The sequence below is a fragment of the Sorex araneus genome, chromosome 2 (genome assembly GCF_027595985.1).
Source record: "Sorex araneus isolate mSorAra2 chromosome 2, mSorAra2.pri, whole genome shotgun sequence".
Lineage (NCBI taxonomy): Eukaryota > Metazoa > Chordata > Mammalia > Eulipotyphla > Soricidae > Sorex > Sorex araneus.
The window spans coordinates 223,141,594-223,157,481 of NC_073303.1; the positions used below are offsets into that span (position 1 = coordinate 223,141,594).

Genomic DNA, 15,888 nt, shown 5'->3' on the forward strand with positions numbered 1-15,888 from the left:
CAAAGGGGACACTCGGGGGAGCTGGCATGTGGCTGACCTGGGTTTGATCCCCGAGTGCAGCGCCAGAAGTTACCCCTGAACATTTCTGGGTGTGGCCCCCAGAACAAAACCAAGAAGAACTATCCTGGCCGTTGCATGGGGTCTTGTTCCCAGGCCAGGCTCAGAGATGGCGGACCTTGAAAACCAACCCAGCACTCGTCCGCGCCTTCGTTGCAGTGTTCACCTGGCGGCCCTGCCTGCCTTCCCGTTGGTAGGCGGCGGGGAAGATAGGTGATTGTATATTTTAACGTTGTGGGTGGGGGGGGGTTGCATTTCTTTCTTTAGACCACTGCAGAAGAAATTTGTTAGTCGGCATTATGCCTGATTTAAGATTACTGCCTGTGTGATGATTTTAGCATTTTCCTCGCCTCGGCTCCTTTTCAACAGCTTGAACATTTTTCTTCCCTTCCCTCCCTATGTGGCAAACTGTTTTCAGCCGCCGGCTATGATTTACGACCCAGTCCGTGCTCCAGCATTCCAGCTGTGAGCAGCTGTGTGCACATCTGGGAGCCTCCCCTCCCTTAAGCACCCCCAAAAGAGGCTGTGTTTTTGAATCAGTGTCTCCCCTGATCCAGGCCTGGAATTTCCTTCCCACTGTGGGTTCTGGTAACTTTCCGGGGGCCACCTGGACCCCAAATGCTTTTGTATCTCTCAGAAGAAAGCAAGATGAATGTTAGATCAAAGAGATTGTATTATAAAAGTCAGACTTCATAGCTTTAATTTATTAGGGCAGTCCTTATAAATCTCCGTGTTGCCACTAGATAAGCTCCCATTATCTTCCACAATAAGATTTTCTGTAATGACTGGGCTTGTAGAAAACGTTGCCCTCCCGTCCTGCCAACGCCGTCACAGCCGAAACCGACTGTGTTCCGTGTCCAGCTCGCCTGGTTGCGTTTGCGCCAAGTCTGAACGATCCCCTGGAGAACGATTTGTTTGCAATGGCCCTCCCGTCCCGTCCTCTGATGCTGCCCACTCATCCACATCGGGAGGCGAGAGGCACAGGCTGGGCCTCTTGTCCCCGGCTGGTGGACATCACTGCACATGAGCTGCGAAAGAAACCTGCTTTTGTATGTTGCTGCCTTGAATCATTTTTACCTCCGCTCTTTCATAAATATTGATGACTGTGAAAAAGAGGTATTAAAAATATTGATCGGTGTTAGAGTAAACTAAGTGTCTAAGAAAATAAAGATTGAGAGGTGGTGTATTTCAAGTTTATAAAATGGAAAAGTACGGGGAGGGGGCGGGGTCACTCGGCGCAGAGACAAAGCAGGAGCCTGGCGTGCCTGAGGCCCCGGGGTTCAGTCCCCAGCCAGCTGCCCAGTCCCTCTGGGCCTGGCCCCCGCAGCAAGAATGTGGGGTTTGGGACCGGGGCGGTAGTGAAGCCGGGAGGGTGCCTGCCTCGCATGGGGCCATCCGCAATTTGTGAGCCCTGGCCTCCCATACGGTCCCCGAATACCACCAGGAACCATTTCTGAGGACAGAGCTGGGCTGTCACTGGTTACAGTCCAAAAGCAAACAAAACTAGTGGGGGGGAGGGGTTTGTTTGTTGTGGGGGGCCACATCATGCAGTGCTCAGTGATTCAGAGGCCCACACAGGGTGCCGGAGAGTCAAACCCTCGCTGGCTGCATGTAAGGCTGCCGGGCCCACTCTGCTTCTCTCCAGCTCCGCAAAAGAGTGTTTTTTTTTTTTTTGGGGGGGGGTCACACCCGGCGATGCACAGGGGTTACTCCTGGCTCTGCACTCAGGAATTACTCCTGGCGGTGCTCAGGGGACCATATGGGATGCTGGGATTTGAACCCGGGTCGGCCGCGTGCAAGGCGCTACCCACTGTGCCCTCTGGTTTTGTTTTTTTAAGGAAAGAATTCTTTTTTTTTTATTATTTTGGTTTTCTGGGTCATATCCAGGGCGGTGCTCGGGGGTTACTCCTGGCTCTGCACTCAGGAATCACTCCTGGCGGTGCTCAGGGGACCCTGTGGGATGCCAGGGATTGAACCTGAGTCAGCCACATGCAAGGCTAACATCCTCCCCACTGTGCTATCACTCTGGCCCTTGCAGAAGTGTTTCTTAAGCATATAATGAAAAAAAAGAGCTTTAGGGGCTGGAGTGATAGCACAGCGGGTAGGGCGTTTGCCTTGCACGCGGCCGACCCGGGTTCGATTCCCAGCATCCCATATGGTCTCCTGAGCACCGCCAAGGGTGATTCTTGAGTGTAAAGCCAGGAGTAACCCCTGTGCATCGCCGGGTGTGACCCAAAAAGCAAAAAAAAGAAAAAAAGAGCTTTAGTTCAACTTGGTGGTAATCAATTTATACTATTACAGAGATGAAACTAGAGGAATTCCGGGCTGACAACTATAGAACATCTCAAGGATGTTACAGTTTTAGGGCCACACCTCATTCTTTTGAAGAAATACCAGTAGGATAACTGCTTTTCTTCTAAAAGTGCCTTTTGACATCGCTGTCAGCTATTGAACTTGGTTTTGTGTTTCTTGAATTTTAAGCATTGTCAGGAATTGACAACAACAGTGGTGTTACGTGATGTTAACGTCAGCTGTGCTTTCTGGCGTTGGTGAACAGGGAGACTGCTTATTCTTTCTCCAGGCTCACTCCTCTGTTCATCTTCTCTTTGTAGCAAAGCAATGACATTGCAAGGGGCTTCGAGAGAGGACTGGAACCAGAGAAGATCATCGGGGCAACAGACTCGTGCGGTGATTTAATGTTTCTAATGAAATGGTGAGAGAGATTGAATTTACGCTACAATTGTTCGTTTTTTGCCAATGACTCAAATGTGTAAAGAAGCTAGGGTGGCAAGGCTGAGTCATCACCAGTTAGGAATTTTGATTCTCAAGACTCTTTCATGGAAGCTGGAGCCATCCATGGTCCAGCTTGCCTTGCACTGGGCTGACCTGGGTTCGATACCCAGCACACCATACGGTCTCCTCAGCCCACCGGCGTGATCTTGAGCACAGAATAAGGAATCAGTCCTAGCACCATCGGTGTGACTCCCCAAAAAAAGAATCTTTAATGGTCTTGGTGTTGGCAGTGACAGCATGTGCTTAGAGGAGGCATGACGTCACACTCTAAAACATAAAACTTTGAAGTGCCAAAACTTTAAATAAGGAGGGGCTGGAACGATAGCACAGAGGGTAGGGCGTTTGCCTTGCACGCGGCCAACCCGGGTTTGATTCCCAGCATCCCATATGGTCCCCTGAGCACTGCCAGTAGTGAATCCTGAGTGCATGAACCAGGAGTAACCCCTGTGCATCGCCGGTGTGACCCAAAAAGAAAAAAAAAAAGACTTTAAATAAAGAAACCCATATATGGGGCTGGAGCAATAGTACAGCGGGTAGGGCGTTTGCCTTGCACCCGGCCAACCCGGGTTCGATTCCCAGCACCCCATAGGGTCCCCCGAGCACCGCCAGGACTAATTCCTGAGTGCAGAGCCAGGAGTAACCCCAGTAACCCCTGTGCATCTCCAGGTGTGACCCAGAGAGCAAAAAAAAGAAAAGAAACCCATATATGGCCATGTCAACTCATGTTATATTGATCAATTTTTCTGAGATTATTAAATGAATGTTGGATAACAGATGTCCATAGCAAGTGGGAATTAAAATTCTGAATGGGTTTAAGATATTCCTAAGTTTTGGTGTTCAACCAAATTTGTCAGCCCACATAGCAGAAAAGGGAAGCAGAACATGACCCGAGCGTCTGTTGCACATTTACCGTCAGGCCCTTGCCTGTGGCCGCGGGATGGGAGCTGAGTGAGGTTTTTGCTATCACTTGAGGTCCAAGACCACTGAATAATCTCTAAAAGAAAAAAATAATTTCAGCAAAAAGCATTAAGACGAAGACTGGCCAAGGTACAAGTTACTTCATCCGGTAGAGAGAACGGCTCTCAGAGGAAAGTGCAGCCAGCTTCCCCTCGGTTTGGTTTCTTAGACAGGATAATTCACGGCATGGCCCTCACCGCCTGTTTCCTAGCGGCCTGGACTTGTGATTTAAGTCTGGTCTCTAAATAGAGAGCTCGCGCTGTAGTGCCACTGAGGAAGCTAATGACCGTGAGAGTTTAATAGCTGATCTGATTGAAATGCTCTTGGTATATTTCCTGAAAGCCTAAAGTTGGAAAAAAAAAAATCACCAAAATGTCAGAAGAAACTTGATTGCTTTTCTTTACATGGCCATGTTTGCTTCTTACCATTTAATTTCTTGTAACAGAGAGGTAATAGCTCAGTGAACTGAGTGCAGACTTTGCTCTCAGGAGACCCCGGGTTCAATCCCCAGTGTTACTTGTTTCCCCCAAAAGCACTGCAAGGAGTAACCCCTAAGTACAGAACTGGGGGTCACCCTGTGTGCCCCTGAAACCAAAAAATAACAGTAAGTGTAGATTAATTTATAGATTGGCTTTTTTTTCCACTATAGCCCAAATTTGAGTTTCTTCTTTTTTTCTTTTTTGGGTCACACCGGCGATGCACAGGGGTTACTCCAGACTCTGCACTCAGGAATAAGTCCTGGCAGTGCTTGGGGGACCATAGGGGATGCTGGGAATCGAACCCGGGTCCGCCACATGCAAAGCAAATGCCCTACCCGCTGTGCTATCGCTCCGGCCCCCTGAGTTGTTTCTTTAAGTTATCTGATTTTCCGCCTCCTTTTTCCCATACTTATCTCTGTGAATTAAATATTTGTTTTCTAGAAGAGGCGGTAATTGTCTTTGCTCACATCTCAGTGGAATTTTAATTTAAAAAAATTGATTTTCCCTTGATGTGTGATCTTGGCTAAGAACATCTCTAGGTATTTTTGTTTGTTTGTTTGTTTGTTTGTTTTGATTATTTGTGTTAGCAGGACCTTTGTAATTTGAGTAATTCAAATTTGTATATCGTAAATTTCTAGTTCCTCTTTTTGTAGAGGGGATGGGGGGGGGCTGGGGTGGTGCTCAGGACTTAATGCCTAGCTTTGTGCTCAGGGCTGTCTCCTGAGGGCTCCAGAGGCCTGTGGGGTGTCGGGATCAAACCCAGTCAGCCTCGTGGAAGGCAAGTGCCTTATCTACCGTCTCTGTCTCTCCAGCCCCCCTGCATTTCATTTTAGTGACTAAAGTCTACTTCTTGGGGCCAGAGAGATTACACAGGGTTTAAGCCACTTGCATTACAGCAGCTGACCCTGGTTTGATCCCCGCCACTGTGTGTGGTTCCAAAGAGACACACATTATGGAATCAGATTTAACTTTCATACTTTCTGATTAAAGCTCTGTGGTCGCATCCTGCATTGCTCAGGTCTGAAAACAGACTCCGTGCTCAGGGGACCGTATGCAGTATTGGGGATCAAATGGGAACGGCTGCATGCAAGGAGAGCAACTGACCCCTACACTGTCTTTCCAGCCCTCAGTCTGCTATTTTGCATCTAAATTGTAGCCAAAGATTTTTGAGTCTGTCAAATGTGATTTTTAAATGCTACGCATTAATTCATTGCCTTAATTTCACCTTGGAAAGTTTGAAGTCATTAGGGATCTTTTTACCTTGAAATCACGATGAAAATCAGATCGACTGAATCCACTTCATGACATGGACCACAGGCTGCCTGGGTTTGATCCCCAGCACACCAGATGGGTCCCCTGAGCCCTGCCAGGAGTGATTGCCCTGAGCACAGAGCTAGGAGTAAGCCCTGAGCACCTGCTGGGTATGGCCGTAAAACAAAACAAAATGACAGGGGCTGGAGCGATAGCACAGCGGGTAGGGCATTTGCCTTGCACACTGCTGACCCGGTTCGATTCCCAGCATCCTATATGGTTCCCCGAACACTGCGCCAGAAGTAATTCCTGAGTGCAGAGCCAGGAGTCATCCCTGAGCAATGCCAAGTGTGACACCCCCCCCCCCAAAAAAAAAAAATGACAGATCTATGTTTGGACAGATCGTCTCCATCTTTTTACTTAGGTTGGTTTGGGGGCCACACCTGGTGGTGTTCAGGGACTAGTCCCAGTTGTTTGGAGATCAGTCCTTGCCAATGCTCAGGGGACACCCCCTGCATGCAAAGCATGTGATCCAATTACATCTCCGACTCGAGAGTCTCCCAGGTCCCGGTCTTTCTAAATCGTAATTGTTTCTTTCCAGGAAAGACACAGATGAAGCTGACCTGGTTCTGGCAAAAGAAGCAAATGTCAAATGTCCACAGATTGTGATAGCGTTTTATGAAGAGAGACTGACGTGGCATGCATACCCTGAGGATGCAGAAAACAAAGAGAAAGAAACAGCAAAGAGCTAAAAGGGGCGGGGGATGCTGTCGTTTCTCTTTGTATATAATACATTTACCTTCCTGCCTCCTCTCCCTTCTCCCCACCCCCTTCTACCCTAAACACATCCATAAAAAATGTGCTTATCACTGTGTTCCACAGGAGAAATGTTGGTATTGGTTCTCTTGTAAAATAACTGATGGTCTGACCCATGATAAGTGTCTCTCCGTGAAGACCAGGCATCTACATGCTGTATGTAATCCCCCCCCAGTTTTTTTCTTCTGCCCCGATACCTCTCCCTTCTGCTCTCCTGTGACCTCTAACTTTTTACTCACTTTCAAGTCTTGATCTTTTCAGAATCGGTCACTTTTTAGATTGGGAGATTTTGTTACAGTGATGATGAATTTGGTTCCTTGAGTTTGGTTCTTAGAACACGTTGACGACCTGCTGGCCTTTGTTTTAGATCGTGGGGACGGAAAAGATGCTGCCCATCTTTTCCCAAAGCCAATAGCAACCGCCTGCTTGTTGGGGCGCCCAGCCTCATGCCGCCCTCTCCCCCGAGGATGCTGGGTTTCTGAACTTGTCTTCTGAGCGGCCCTGTTCCCCCTCAGCTGGCCTTCCAGAGGAGCTCTGGCCTTCGGAGGGTTTGCAGTGTCGCGCCACGGTTGGTCCAGGCACCTCCCGGGCTCCTGGCCTCGTGCATCAGCAATCCCTGATTCTGCATTTTCAAGGTGGTGCGAGTCCGTCATAAACTGACATGAGTCTTGACGGTGGGAGACTTTGGGCTCTGAGTACGTGGGGAGGGGGGAGGGGACAGTTGTCTTTATTATCACATGTGGTATATATGTATTATTTCCTTCTATGCCTCATATTTGGACTCTGTGTAGGTATGAGTGACTGCCTGGTGCTTGCTTGTGCCAAGGTGCTAGGCACCCCCCAGCCCTGCCAACTCTTGTGGCCTCCCAAAGCGTTCCTGTTACCAAAGAGGCTTCCGACCCGACCCTCACTTCTCAGTGGCCCTGTTTCCCTCCGTGCCGTTGTTTCCAGTGGGGAACTGTTGGCCACCACACTTGTCACCCATTCCCTGCCCTGTTGACGCCTGGATTTGCCACCAGGAGCCTCACAGTATTACTGCTCTTTCTTTTTTTTTTTCTCTACCCCCCAAACTCTGGTTTGTGGCGGGGGGTTTTTTGGTTTGTTCTTGTTTCTTAATGCATTTCTGTGGAAGGCATCACCTCGGAGAGTGACAGGCCCTGGCACTAGCGTGTTGACACAGCCTCTCTCCCTACTTGGCAGAGTAATTCCCTTTGTTTTCCACTTGTTTTGCCATAGGAGAGACTGTTTTTTTTCTTATCCCATCTGACTTTTGTTCCTCAACAGACATCCTACTTTCCTTTACCCCCTTGTAGTCAGGGGGCTGGAGGGGGCAGGGGGGAGGGGGTGGCACTGGAGAAGGTGGAAAGTAAGGGAATAACAAGGTGTTGAGTATGTCTTTATCCCAGCCCAAAGCTGAGAAATAAGAATTGATGCTTGAAATAGCCTTAACTCTAGAATTCACCAGCCACTGAAGTTGTGTTCTTGTTAACTTTGGATGTTTGAAATGAGCTGTCTGGTCGGGAGCACTCAGCCATTTCTGGGCTATTCAGAAGAGTGAGAGGAATAGATGGATTGCTCCAGTCCGCAGATGAGCCAAATAATATGCAAATTATATACCCATTCATAGCATTTGCTAACCCTGCTTCCTCGCTCAGCTGCTGATTGAATTCTGCGTGCTTGTGTAAATTATGTCAGAAATTATGGTGCGCGGTTGAGAAGACAGCTGTTGCCGCAGTGACATGACAGGCTGGAACAATGGAGCTTTGGGTTTAAGTCACCCAGGAAAATCCTTCTGAATGGTGATGTGATTGGGTGAGAACTCAGAGCCCGTATCTGCAGTGGATGGGAGTTTTAGCTCCATCTTCCTTTCCTCTCTGTAGGACCTAAAGGTCAAGTGCAGGGTGATCGACCGCTCCTCGTGCTCCATCTGATGGGCGATTCAAAGAGAAGCAGGGTGATCAGGAAAGAGATCAGTCTTGGGGTACCCAAGGATCTCAGTTGGGGTGAGCAAGCACAGAGGCCCCGAGTAGGGAGCTGCGTCTCTCACATTGCAGGTGGAGGGGGGATGACCACGCAGTCTGGGTCCCCCAAAGCCGTGGGGATAGCGGCTAACAGTGGTCCTGATTTTTTAAATCAATCGCTAGCATGTGCACAAAGAGCAAAGCAAAGAGCAAAATTGAGAAACCTGGGCCCCCTGGCAGCTGGAATTCTTGGTAAGATTACAGAAGCGTCTCTTCGGAACCTTGTTTCTGACCTAGAGTAAACCCTGGTGTCATCTAATTCCCAGCACCTCTGTAGTACCTTGCTTTGTCTTTCCTTGTTTGCTTGGCCCAGTGGGTTGAGTCTTACTCTGAGCACCGTCATGGCATCTTGCATTCGCTCCCTGTGTACTCTTGGCTGCTGCTTCCCTGGCGAGGCAGAGAGCGAGGCCGGTCCTGGCCGCCGCCCTCAGCAGAGGAGCCCGAATGCGTGCCCGTGCCCTTGGCACTTGGTAGTGCAGAGTAGCTTGTTCTGGCAACAAACCTGTTTCCTCTGGGAATTGATGGGCTCAACACTCTTAACTCTCCGAGCGTCCTGGGTGCTTGGGTGCTGGGATCGTATTTTCCCTGTGTTTAGTCCTCTTTCTGAAAGTCTGATGGCTTGTTGTGCTGCTCGAAGCAGCGCTTTGCACCGACTGTTGCTCTGTTAGCTGCTGGGGCCAGCGTCGCCACCTTTGAGCCCTGAACTGGGCCAATGCTGGTCTGTATAAGACCCCCATTATCTGTTGGGGGTCTGGGAGATAGCACAGAGGGTTGGAGGTCTCTCCCCTATAAAGGTCAGCGAGTAGGAATGTGAGCCCTGCTGGAAGCACCCTCTCCCCCCACACACACACACCCATTCATTTTGGTTTTTGATTTTTTTGGGCCCCACTTGGCAGTGCTAAAGCTTGTTCCTGACTACGCTCAGATACGCTTCTGGCGGGAAGCGCCCACTTGTAACTTAGAGCCATATCCTTTTGCGTCTGCAGCCCAGCTTCTCTCTGACCTAGGGAACATTAGAGTATATGGTTTGCCTTAATGCCCAGAGGCTCTCCCTGATCCCCTCTTGACTGACCCCCATAACTGCTCACTACAGTTTTTTTGTTGGTGAAAAATGGGTCATGTTCACACAGTTCGTGCTTCAGAATTATTTTTGTTTTGTTGGTGCCCGGGATAGAGCTCGGGGCCTCATCCACGTGCAGCCTGCGTTCTTCCTTCCCACTGAGCTACATTTCTGGCCCGTGAGCGCTTTGCTTCCCTGGTTTATGGTCACTCGGCAGTCCTCGTTTCTCCTGTGTTTAGGCCCAGTCTAGGGACTTTGGGATTTTCACCGTGTTGGGTCTCTGGTTCATGCCAGTTTTCCTAAGGGACGGGGTGGGGGGGGCGTGTTCAAGAGATTTTTTGTTTGAACTGGAAACTTATTGCCTCTATTTTCACGTTTTGAGTTGGAGACCCCAAAATCCTATTTTGCCAGGGACATGGGGAGCCTAGCAGTTGCTGTGCCACTCGATCTGAAACGGAGAGAGTGTTGCTCACACAGCAGGTCCTTTGGCAGCCCTGAGCCCGGCATGCTGGTTCCAGTTTGGAGAGAAGGGATAGTGTTGTGTGCCCCGTTTCCTTGGTTACTGGGCCACGTGTGTCTGGACGATGAATAACCCCAACGTGCATCCAGATTCGTGCTGGCTTGCCACTGCTCATGGAGTTCTGCTCTCAGAGTGCTCGGAGCTGGGCTGGCCCTGCCCAGTGGGAGGATTGAGCGCTTTTTTGTCGAGCTCTCCGTGCTCCAGCTCTTTGGTCTATATCAGTATTTCCACCCAAAAACAGTTTTTGGCCCTGAGGCTCCAAGAGCAAAAGGAAGGTCTGATCCCTGCCCTCAAGGAACATTGTGGAGCAGACGGTTAATCAGTCTAGCAAAAGCAAGGAATGGATACACATCTCTGATGTGGGGCCAGAGACAGTTGATGTTTGGGCAAGTTTGTGGCCCTACGTTAGGAGGGTGACGTTGGGTTCAGTGGCAGGTTGGCACAATGATCTTGAATAACCCGGGCCAGTTGGCTAGAGAAAGACCACAAGGACAGTGTTTCATTCCAGAAAATAAGACAATGAAAGCTTAGTTAGAATTGCTCTTACTAGGAGAAAACAAGTGAATAGGGATGAAAAATCCCTGATTGGGGTCCCTGTTTTAGGTTCTTTGCTAAAGTGTTCAGTAGCATCGATAGCCCTTGGGATAGAGAGGGCTGTGGCAGATACATTTACATGTTACTGTAACACGCGTCTTCAGAGTCGCTCTGACCGTTTCCCAGTTATTCAAGCCTTTTGGAGTAATGAACATGAAACTGGCTTTAAGCCTGAAATGGAGACACACTTTGGAGAGGTAACAGGTTTCTAAAGAGAAGGCTAGGGGTATGTCTGGTAATATCTGGGCAGATTTTCTGAGCAGTTTGTTTCATTCAGCTGAAACACCTGTTTCTAAGCAGAGATTTGTGTCTTTTCTGTGGAAACCTCTCCCCGAAATATATGTACTCTGCATTACCTGTAAGGAGACGTTCAGGGTGAGGTGCTGAGATAAACTCTCCAGGGGCTTAACAAAGTTCCAAGTTCTAACTCTTGACAACAGGAAAAAATCTTTTTCTCTGGATGATTGAGAAGCTTGCACAGTCTTTAGAAGTCAGGATTCCTAGGAAGTAGAGTAACTTCTGGAAAGCTGAAGTGTGGAAGTTCTTTGGATAGCTTCGTAAAAGCAGTTCTAGTGTCTTCTGGCCTGTGCTGGAATTCTTGAATTTTAATCTACCTCATCTTCTCTTTAAGTGTAGGTCTTTCAGCTTGTTGCCCTTTACATCATCTTGACCTTGGACTTTTCCCCGCCTATTCAGTGATTTTTTTTTCCCTATTCATATTCTCTTGCCTTTTCATCCTGATCCTCATTTTACTTAGTATTACATCGCATTGTTTCTCTGCAGGATAAATGTTTGGAAGTAGTTCAGAATCCTGCCGGTGCATCTGAGAGATAGGACCAGCAGGCAGGAGGGCTCTTGCTTTGCATGCAGCCAACCTGGGGTTTGAGCCCTGCCGGGAAGAAGCCCTGACGCTGTGGGTGTGGCCCTAAAGCCAAAAATGAATCCTGGTTTTTTTTTTTTTGTTTTTTTGAGAAGTAACTGCCTCATGCCATTTGTCTCTGAGGTCGCAGGAGAAGGAAGGAGTTAAAAGTGGGAGGGGGCGGGGTCAGCCTGTACAGAGGGAGCTGACAGGCAAGAGCCATTAATTAAGATAATTTCAAAGTCAACTGATTGTGATCATTAATGTCACAATAGATCAAAACCTAATTATCACAGCCTAGGTAAGAGCCATCAGTATTAATCGGAAAATCTAATAGGGAACTATTATCAAGAAATTAGACCAAATTGAATGCAATGAACTTTTTATCTTGTCATTCTCTCCTTTTTGTATCTGCTGTCCCCTGGCGCTGGCCAGTGTGACCCTTAGAGTTGACCCATCTGCCAGTGGCCAGTTTGTCGCAGACAGGGGGATTCCAGGTGCAGATTGACCACGGACTGTCATTGCTGCTCTCTTCAGCCTTGATTCATCATCCGGATTTGCTCCTGTGATCAGTGAGGAAAGGTTTAGATTTCCGTCTAGAGTGCTCGTGCCCGGTGACGTTGCTGCACGCTCTAGGGCATAGATAGCTGATAGGTAGGTGATAGATCGTCCTCTGCTCTTCTGTTCACGTGGGACCTTCCTCTATGGACATTGTTCGAGGAGATCTGACGGCCCGTTGCTAAATTTGTTTTTCCTCCCTAGTTTTAGTTTTTAAATCTAAGATAAGAACATCGAATTTTACCAGAGTCCAGGGTAATTCCAAAGTGCCCAGGTGGCGATGCTATTTTTAGTTGTTTTGTCTCTTTTTCTTCTTTAATTGTAGTGGAAGTAACCTTTTTTTTGGGGGGGAGGGTGGCATCTTTTTTGCCTTCCTTTTGTGATTTATGTCTTGGAAGGAGCACCAAAAAAAAAAATCCTGTGAGAGTCTCTGACAATTACAACCCTTCGTCTCCGCTCTCTGAAGGAGAATCTAGGGTTCACTAGTTATACTTTCTGTTCTTTGCTTTGTTTGGCTTTTGGACACGCTCAGCGGTGCTTAGGAGCCATTTCTGGTTCAGGGGACCGAGTGGCACCAGGGACTGGACGCGGGCCTCTGGCATACAGAGCGGTCGCTCACCCCACTGAGCTAACTGTCTGGCCGGCTTGCAGTTCTGCTTCTGTTCTCAAGCTGCTTCGGAAGATCTGTTCATAGTGTTTGACGGACGTCAAAAGCTTGGAGAGATTCTGGCCCTGGGCACTGTGGGGAGGTGGCAGAGCTGAGGGCGGGGTTGTCCGTAAAGATGTCACTGCCGTCACCCTCTTCCTGCCACCTCCAGCCGGGGGTGCAGAGCGCTGTCCCGACCAGCACCAGCGGTGGCAGTCCTTTTTCTCCTGCGTCGCTTTGTTCTGGATTTTTCAGAATTTAGGTGACTCGGCACAGACATGTTTGAGAAATCAGTGTGACTTCGTCTTTCACCTTTGTAAGAAAGTGAAATTTCATTTTTCTTTCCTGGGGGTCACTGTGCCAGGGATAAAACCAAGGGCCTCGTGTACAAGGCATGCACTCTACCGTTGTACCTCACCTGCAGTTGGAAATGATGATTTCTTTGCAAAAGAACATGTGCTCTTAATGTTAAATTTGTATTCTGTTTTTAAAATACCCACCAACACCTGACTTTCAGAAGCGGTTCATTTCTCTGATGTTGTTCCTGTATGTGCTAGATAAATAAAAGGCTCTTATTATACTTGTGGGTTGATTGACTTCATCTACTTAGCAGAGTGAGCTGTATCTACCAACTGTCTATTGCTCCCAAATGCACATTTTTGTTTGTTTTCAGGTCACAGCTCAGGGCTAACTCCTGGCGCTGTGCCCAGGGGTCACTCCTAGAAGAGTCTGGAGACCTTACGGGGTGCTAGGGATCAAACCCTGGGGTACTGGGATTGAACCCCAAGTCTGCCCCGTGCAAGGCAAGCTCTGTAGCCACTATCCTGTCTCCCCAGACTCCTGGTTCCTTGTTTATTGTTTTTCTGTTTGGTGGTGGTGGCGGTGCCAAGGATTGAACCCTCACGCAGGCAAGGCAAGTGTCAAATGTCCCCTTCCGAAGTAGAATGCTCTAGGCCATGGAACAAGAATTAAGTGTGTTTGCCAGTCTCCCCAACTGTTTCATAACGGCTGACCTTGGGCAAGTCACTCCTTTCAATGCCTCAGTTCCCCATCTGCCAAATGGGGGTAATAACCCTGACCTACCTACCTCACGGGGTGTTGTGAGGCATTGTTAATCGAAGTTGGTAGAATACCACAGGCTCCTCAGCGGAGGATGTCTTGAGCCTAAGTATAGGCCTAACAGGCTTTCGTCCTCACTTAGTTGTTCCAAGGCTGGAACTACTCTGTGACCTTGGCAAGTTCTTTGCCCCCCACCCCTCCTCAAAGCTGCTAGTTCAGATGTTGACAGTGTTTTCGTGAATGTGTCGGAGTCTCCGTCGTGCAGACTTAGGATGTTATGGGGAAGGCACTTAGTATTTTCTGTTTTGCATCTACCAAGAGGCTATTTCGGACCCAAGAACCTTGGACTAAGGAATCACGTGGCAGCAATGCAACTGCTTCTTTCCTTCTCTGCACATAGGAAAGGAAGGTTCCATTCCCTGGGGACAGACTTGGGCTGTCTTAGGAGCCAAACAAACCCAGTAAGTTTGATTGCTAGGGCCGCTTAGCACGCCCCAAACTGGACTTAGGACAGCTGGGTAACGCTCAGAAGGCAGAAAGCATGGTTCAGGAAGCAATCATATCCTCTGTCCCCTACCCCCCCCCCCCAAAAAAAAAAAGCTACCTGATGAATTTCTTTTTCTAGAAACACATTTGACTCTGATTGGACAGTGATCCTCCTGAAAGCTCCTTCCAGTTCACCACGTAGAGCATAGATGTTACCTCTTTCTCGGTGTCACAGTCTGAATTTGACTTTGACCTTTTGTTCCTCCGGGTTTGGGAAGACTTCGGACACTCTTTCTGTTTGCTCCGGTGTGGGCTCAGGAGCTTTACTTTCCATTCCAGTTCAGGGGTTCAGACAGCTCCTCTTAACCTATAGGGCTCATTCATCTCCCTCTCCTTGGCCCCAGACTTGGAACCCGTAAAAAAGCACAAGGTCCTGGCCCCTTGCTGTGGTCACATTCTGCTCCTCTGTCCACACAGCACCCGCTGCACCGGTGGGTTCTGTGGAACCCCGGAGATGGAGAGAGCGTGGTCTACACTCCCCACCTCTCCTGCCCCGCCAAGTAGCCAGGACTTGACTCCCAGGGCCTGCTGGCCTTCCCGAGGGATGGGACCTAGGAGACTTGAGAAGCTGGATTTCGGCCCCTGGACCATCCCGAGTTACGAAACAAATCATACCTGGTAGCTGGATTTCTGAAAGGAAAAACGGGATCTTCTCTAATGGACCTTTTTTTGCTTTGTGCAGGAGTTTTGGTTGTGGCTTTTTGTTGTTCTATTTCTGCCAAACATGTCTGCTTTTAATTTTTTTTAAGATAAATGATATATGTATATATATGTATAGGCATATACATATATATGTTTGAATTTAAATGTAAATGTTTGAAAGTAGGCAATTTATGTATTTCCACAACTGACGTCTGATGCAGTCCTCACTCTCTCCCTTCTACCCTCTTTCCTCCTCTTTTCATACTCTTGTATTGGTTCTAATAAATGGTTGCTTTTCAAATACGGATCCTGAGTGGTGGTTTGAAGATCTGGACTCGACATCCTTCGCTTCTGCCCTAGAGTGTCAACCAGAAGTCACACACACCCATTTCAGAAAGAAGGCTGGGAAGATAAGATGTAAGGGCGGATCCATGCCATGCACATGTGAGGCCCTGAGTTTGGTCTAAAGCTACATTCCTCTGCCACATGCCACACACACATACCCTGAACCCAGGCAAAACCGCATCCCAGGGCCCTACTGAGCCTTGAACTTGCAGGCTCACATCATAAGACTGGGTACTGCCAGGAGTAGCTTCCAGCACTTCTGGTAAGACTCCCTCCAGCTGCCCCCACCCCAAAAAGAGGGAAAAAAGAGACAAAACCTGGCTTTAAGAGTTGTTAATCTTGGGGCTGGAGTGATAGCACAGCGGGTAGGGTGTTCGCCTTGCACGAGGCTGACCTGGGTTCAATTCCCAGCATCCCATATGGTCCCCTGAGCATCACCAGGGGTGATTCTTGAGTACAGAGCCAGGAGTAACCCCTGTGCATCTCTGGGTGAGACCCCCCCCCCCAAAAAAAAAAAAAAGTTGTTAATCTTTGTTATGGGATTGCTGACTTCTGACTTTGTGCAAATAACCACAGCGTGGTGTAAACCTGGGAGAAGAGAAAGTCTGACCTGCTGGCACCTTCTTTAGCCCTTCAGAGCGTCTGCCTCCTCATCTGCACTGCTTCCGGGTCTGGCTCAGCTCTG

The 15,888-nt window shown here is 48.6% G+C and overlaps 1 protein-coding gene across 4 annotated transcripts in view; it reads left to right on the plus strand.

Moving 5' to 3' along the window:
* Positions 1 to 15,165, plus strand: part of CBX5 (chromobox 5) — a 48,904-nt gene extending 33,739 nt beyond the window's left edge. For all 4 annotated transcript variants that reach the window (XM_004601557.2, XM_004601559.3, XM_004601558.2 and 1 more), the window contains 2 exons: positions 2,670 to 2,770; positions 6,139 to 15,165. In XM_004601557.2, coding sequence (XP_004601614.1) covers positions 2,670 to 2,770; positions 6,139 to 6,289 — 252 coding nt within the window. In that variant the 3' untranslated portion in view covers positions 6,290 to 15,165. The remainder of the gene's footprint in view (positions 1 to 2,669; positions 2,771 to 6,138) is intronic.
* Positions 15,166 to 15,888: the final 723 nt, after the last annotated feature.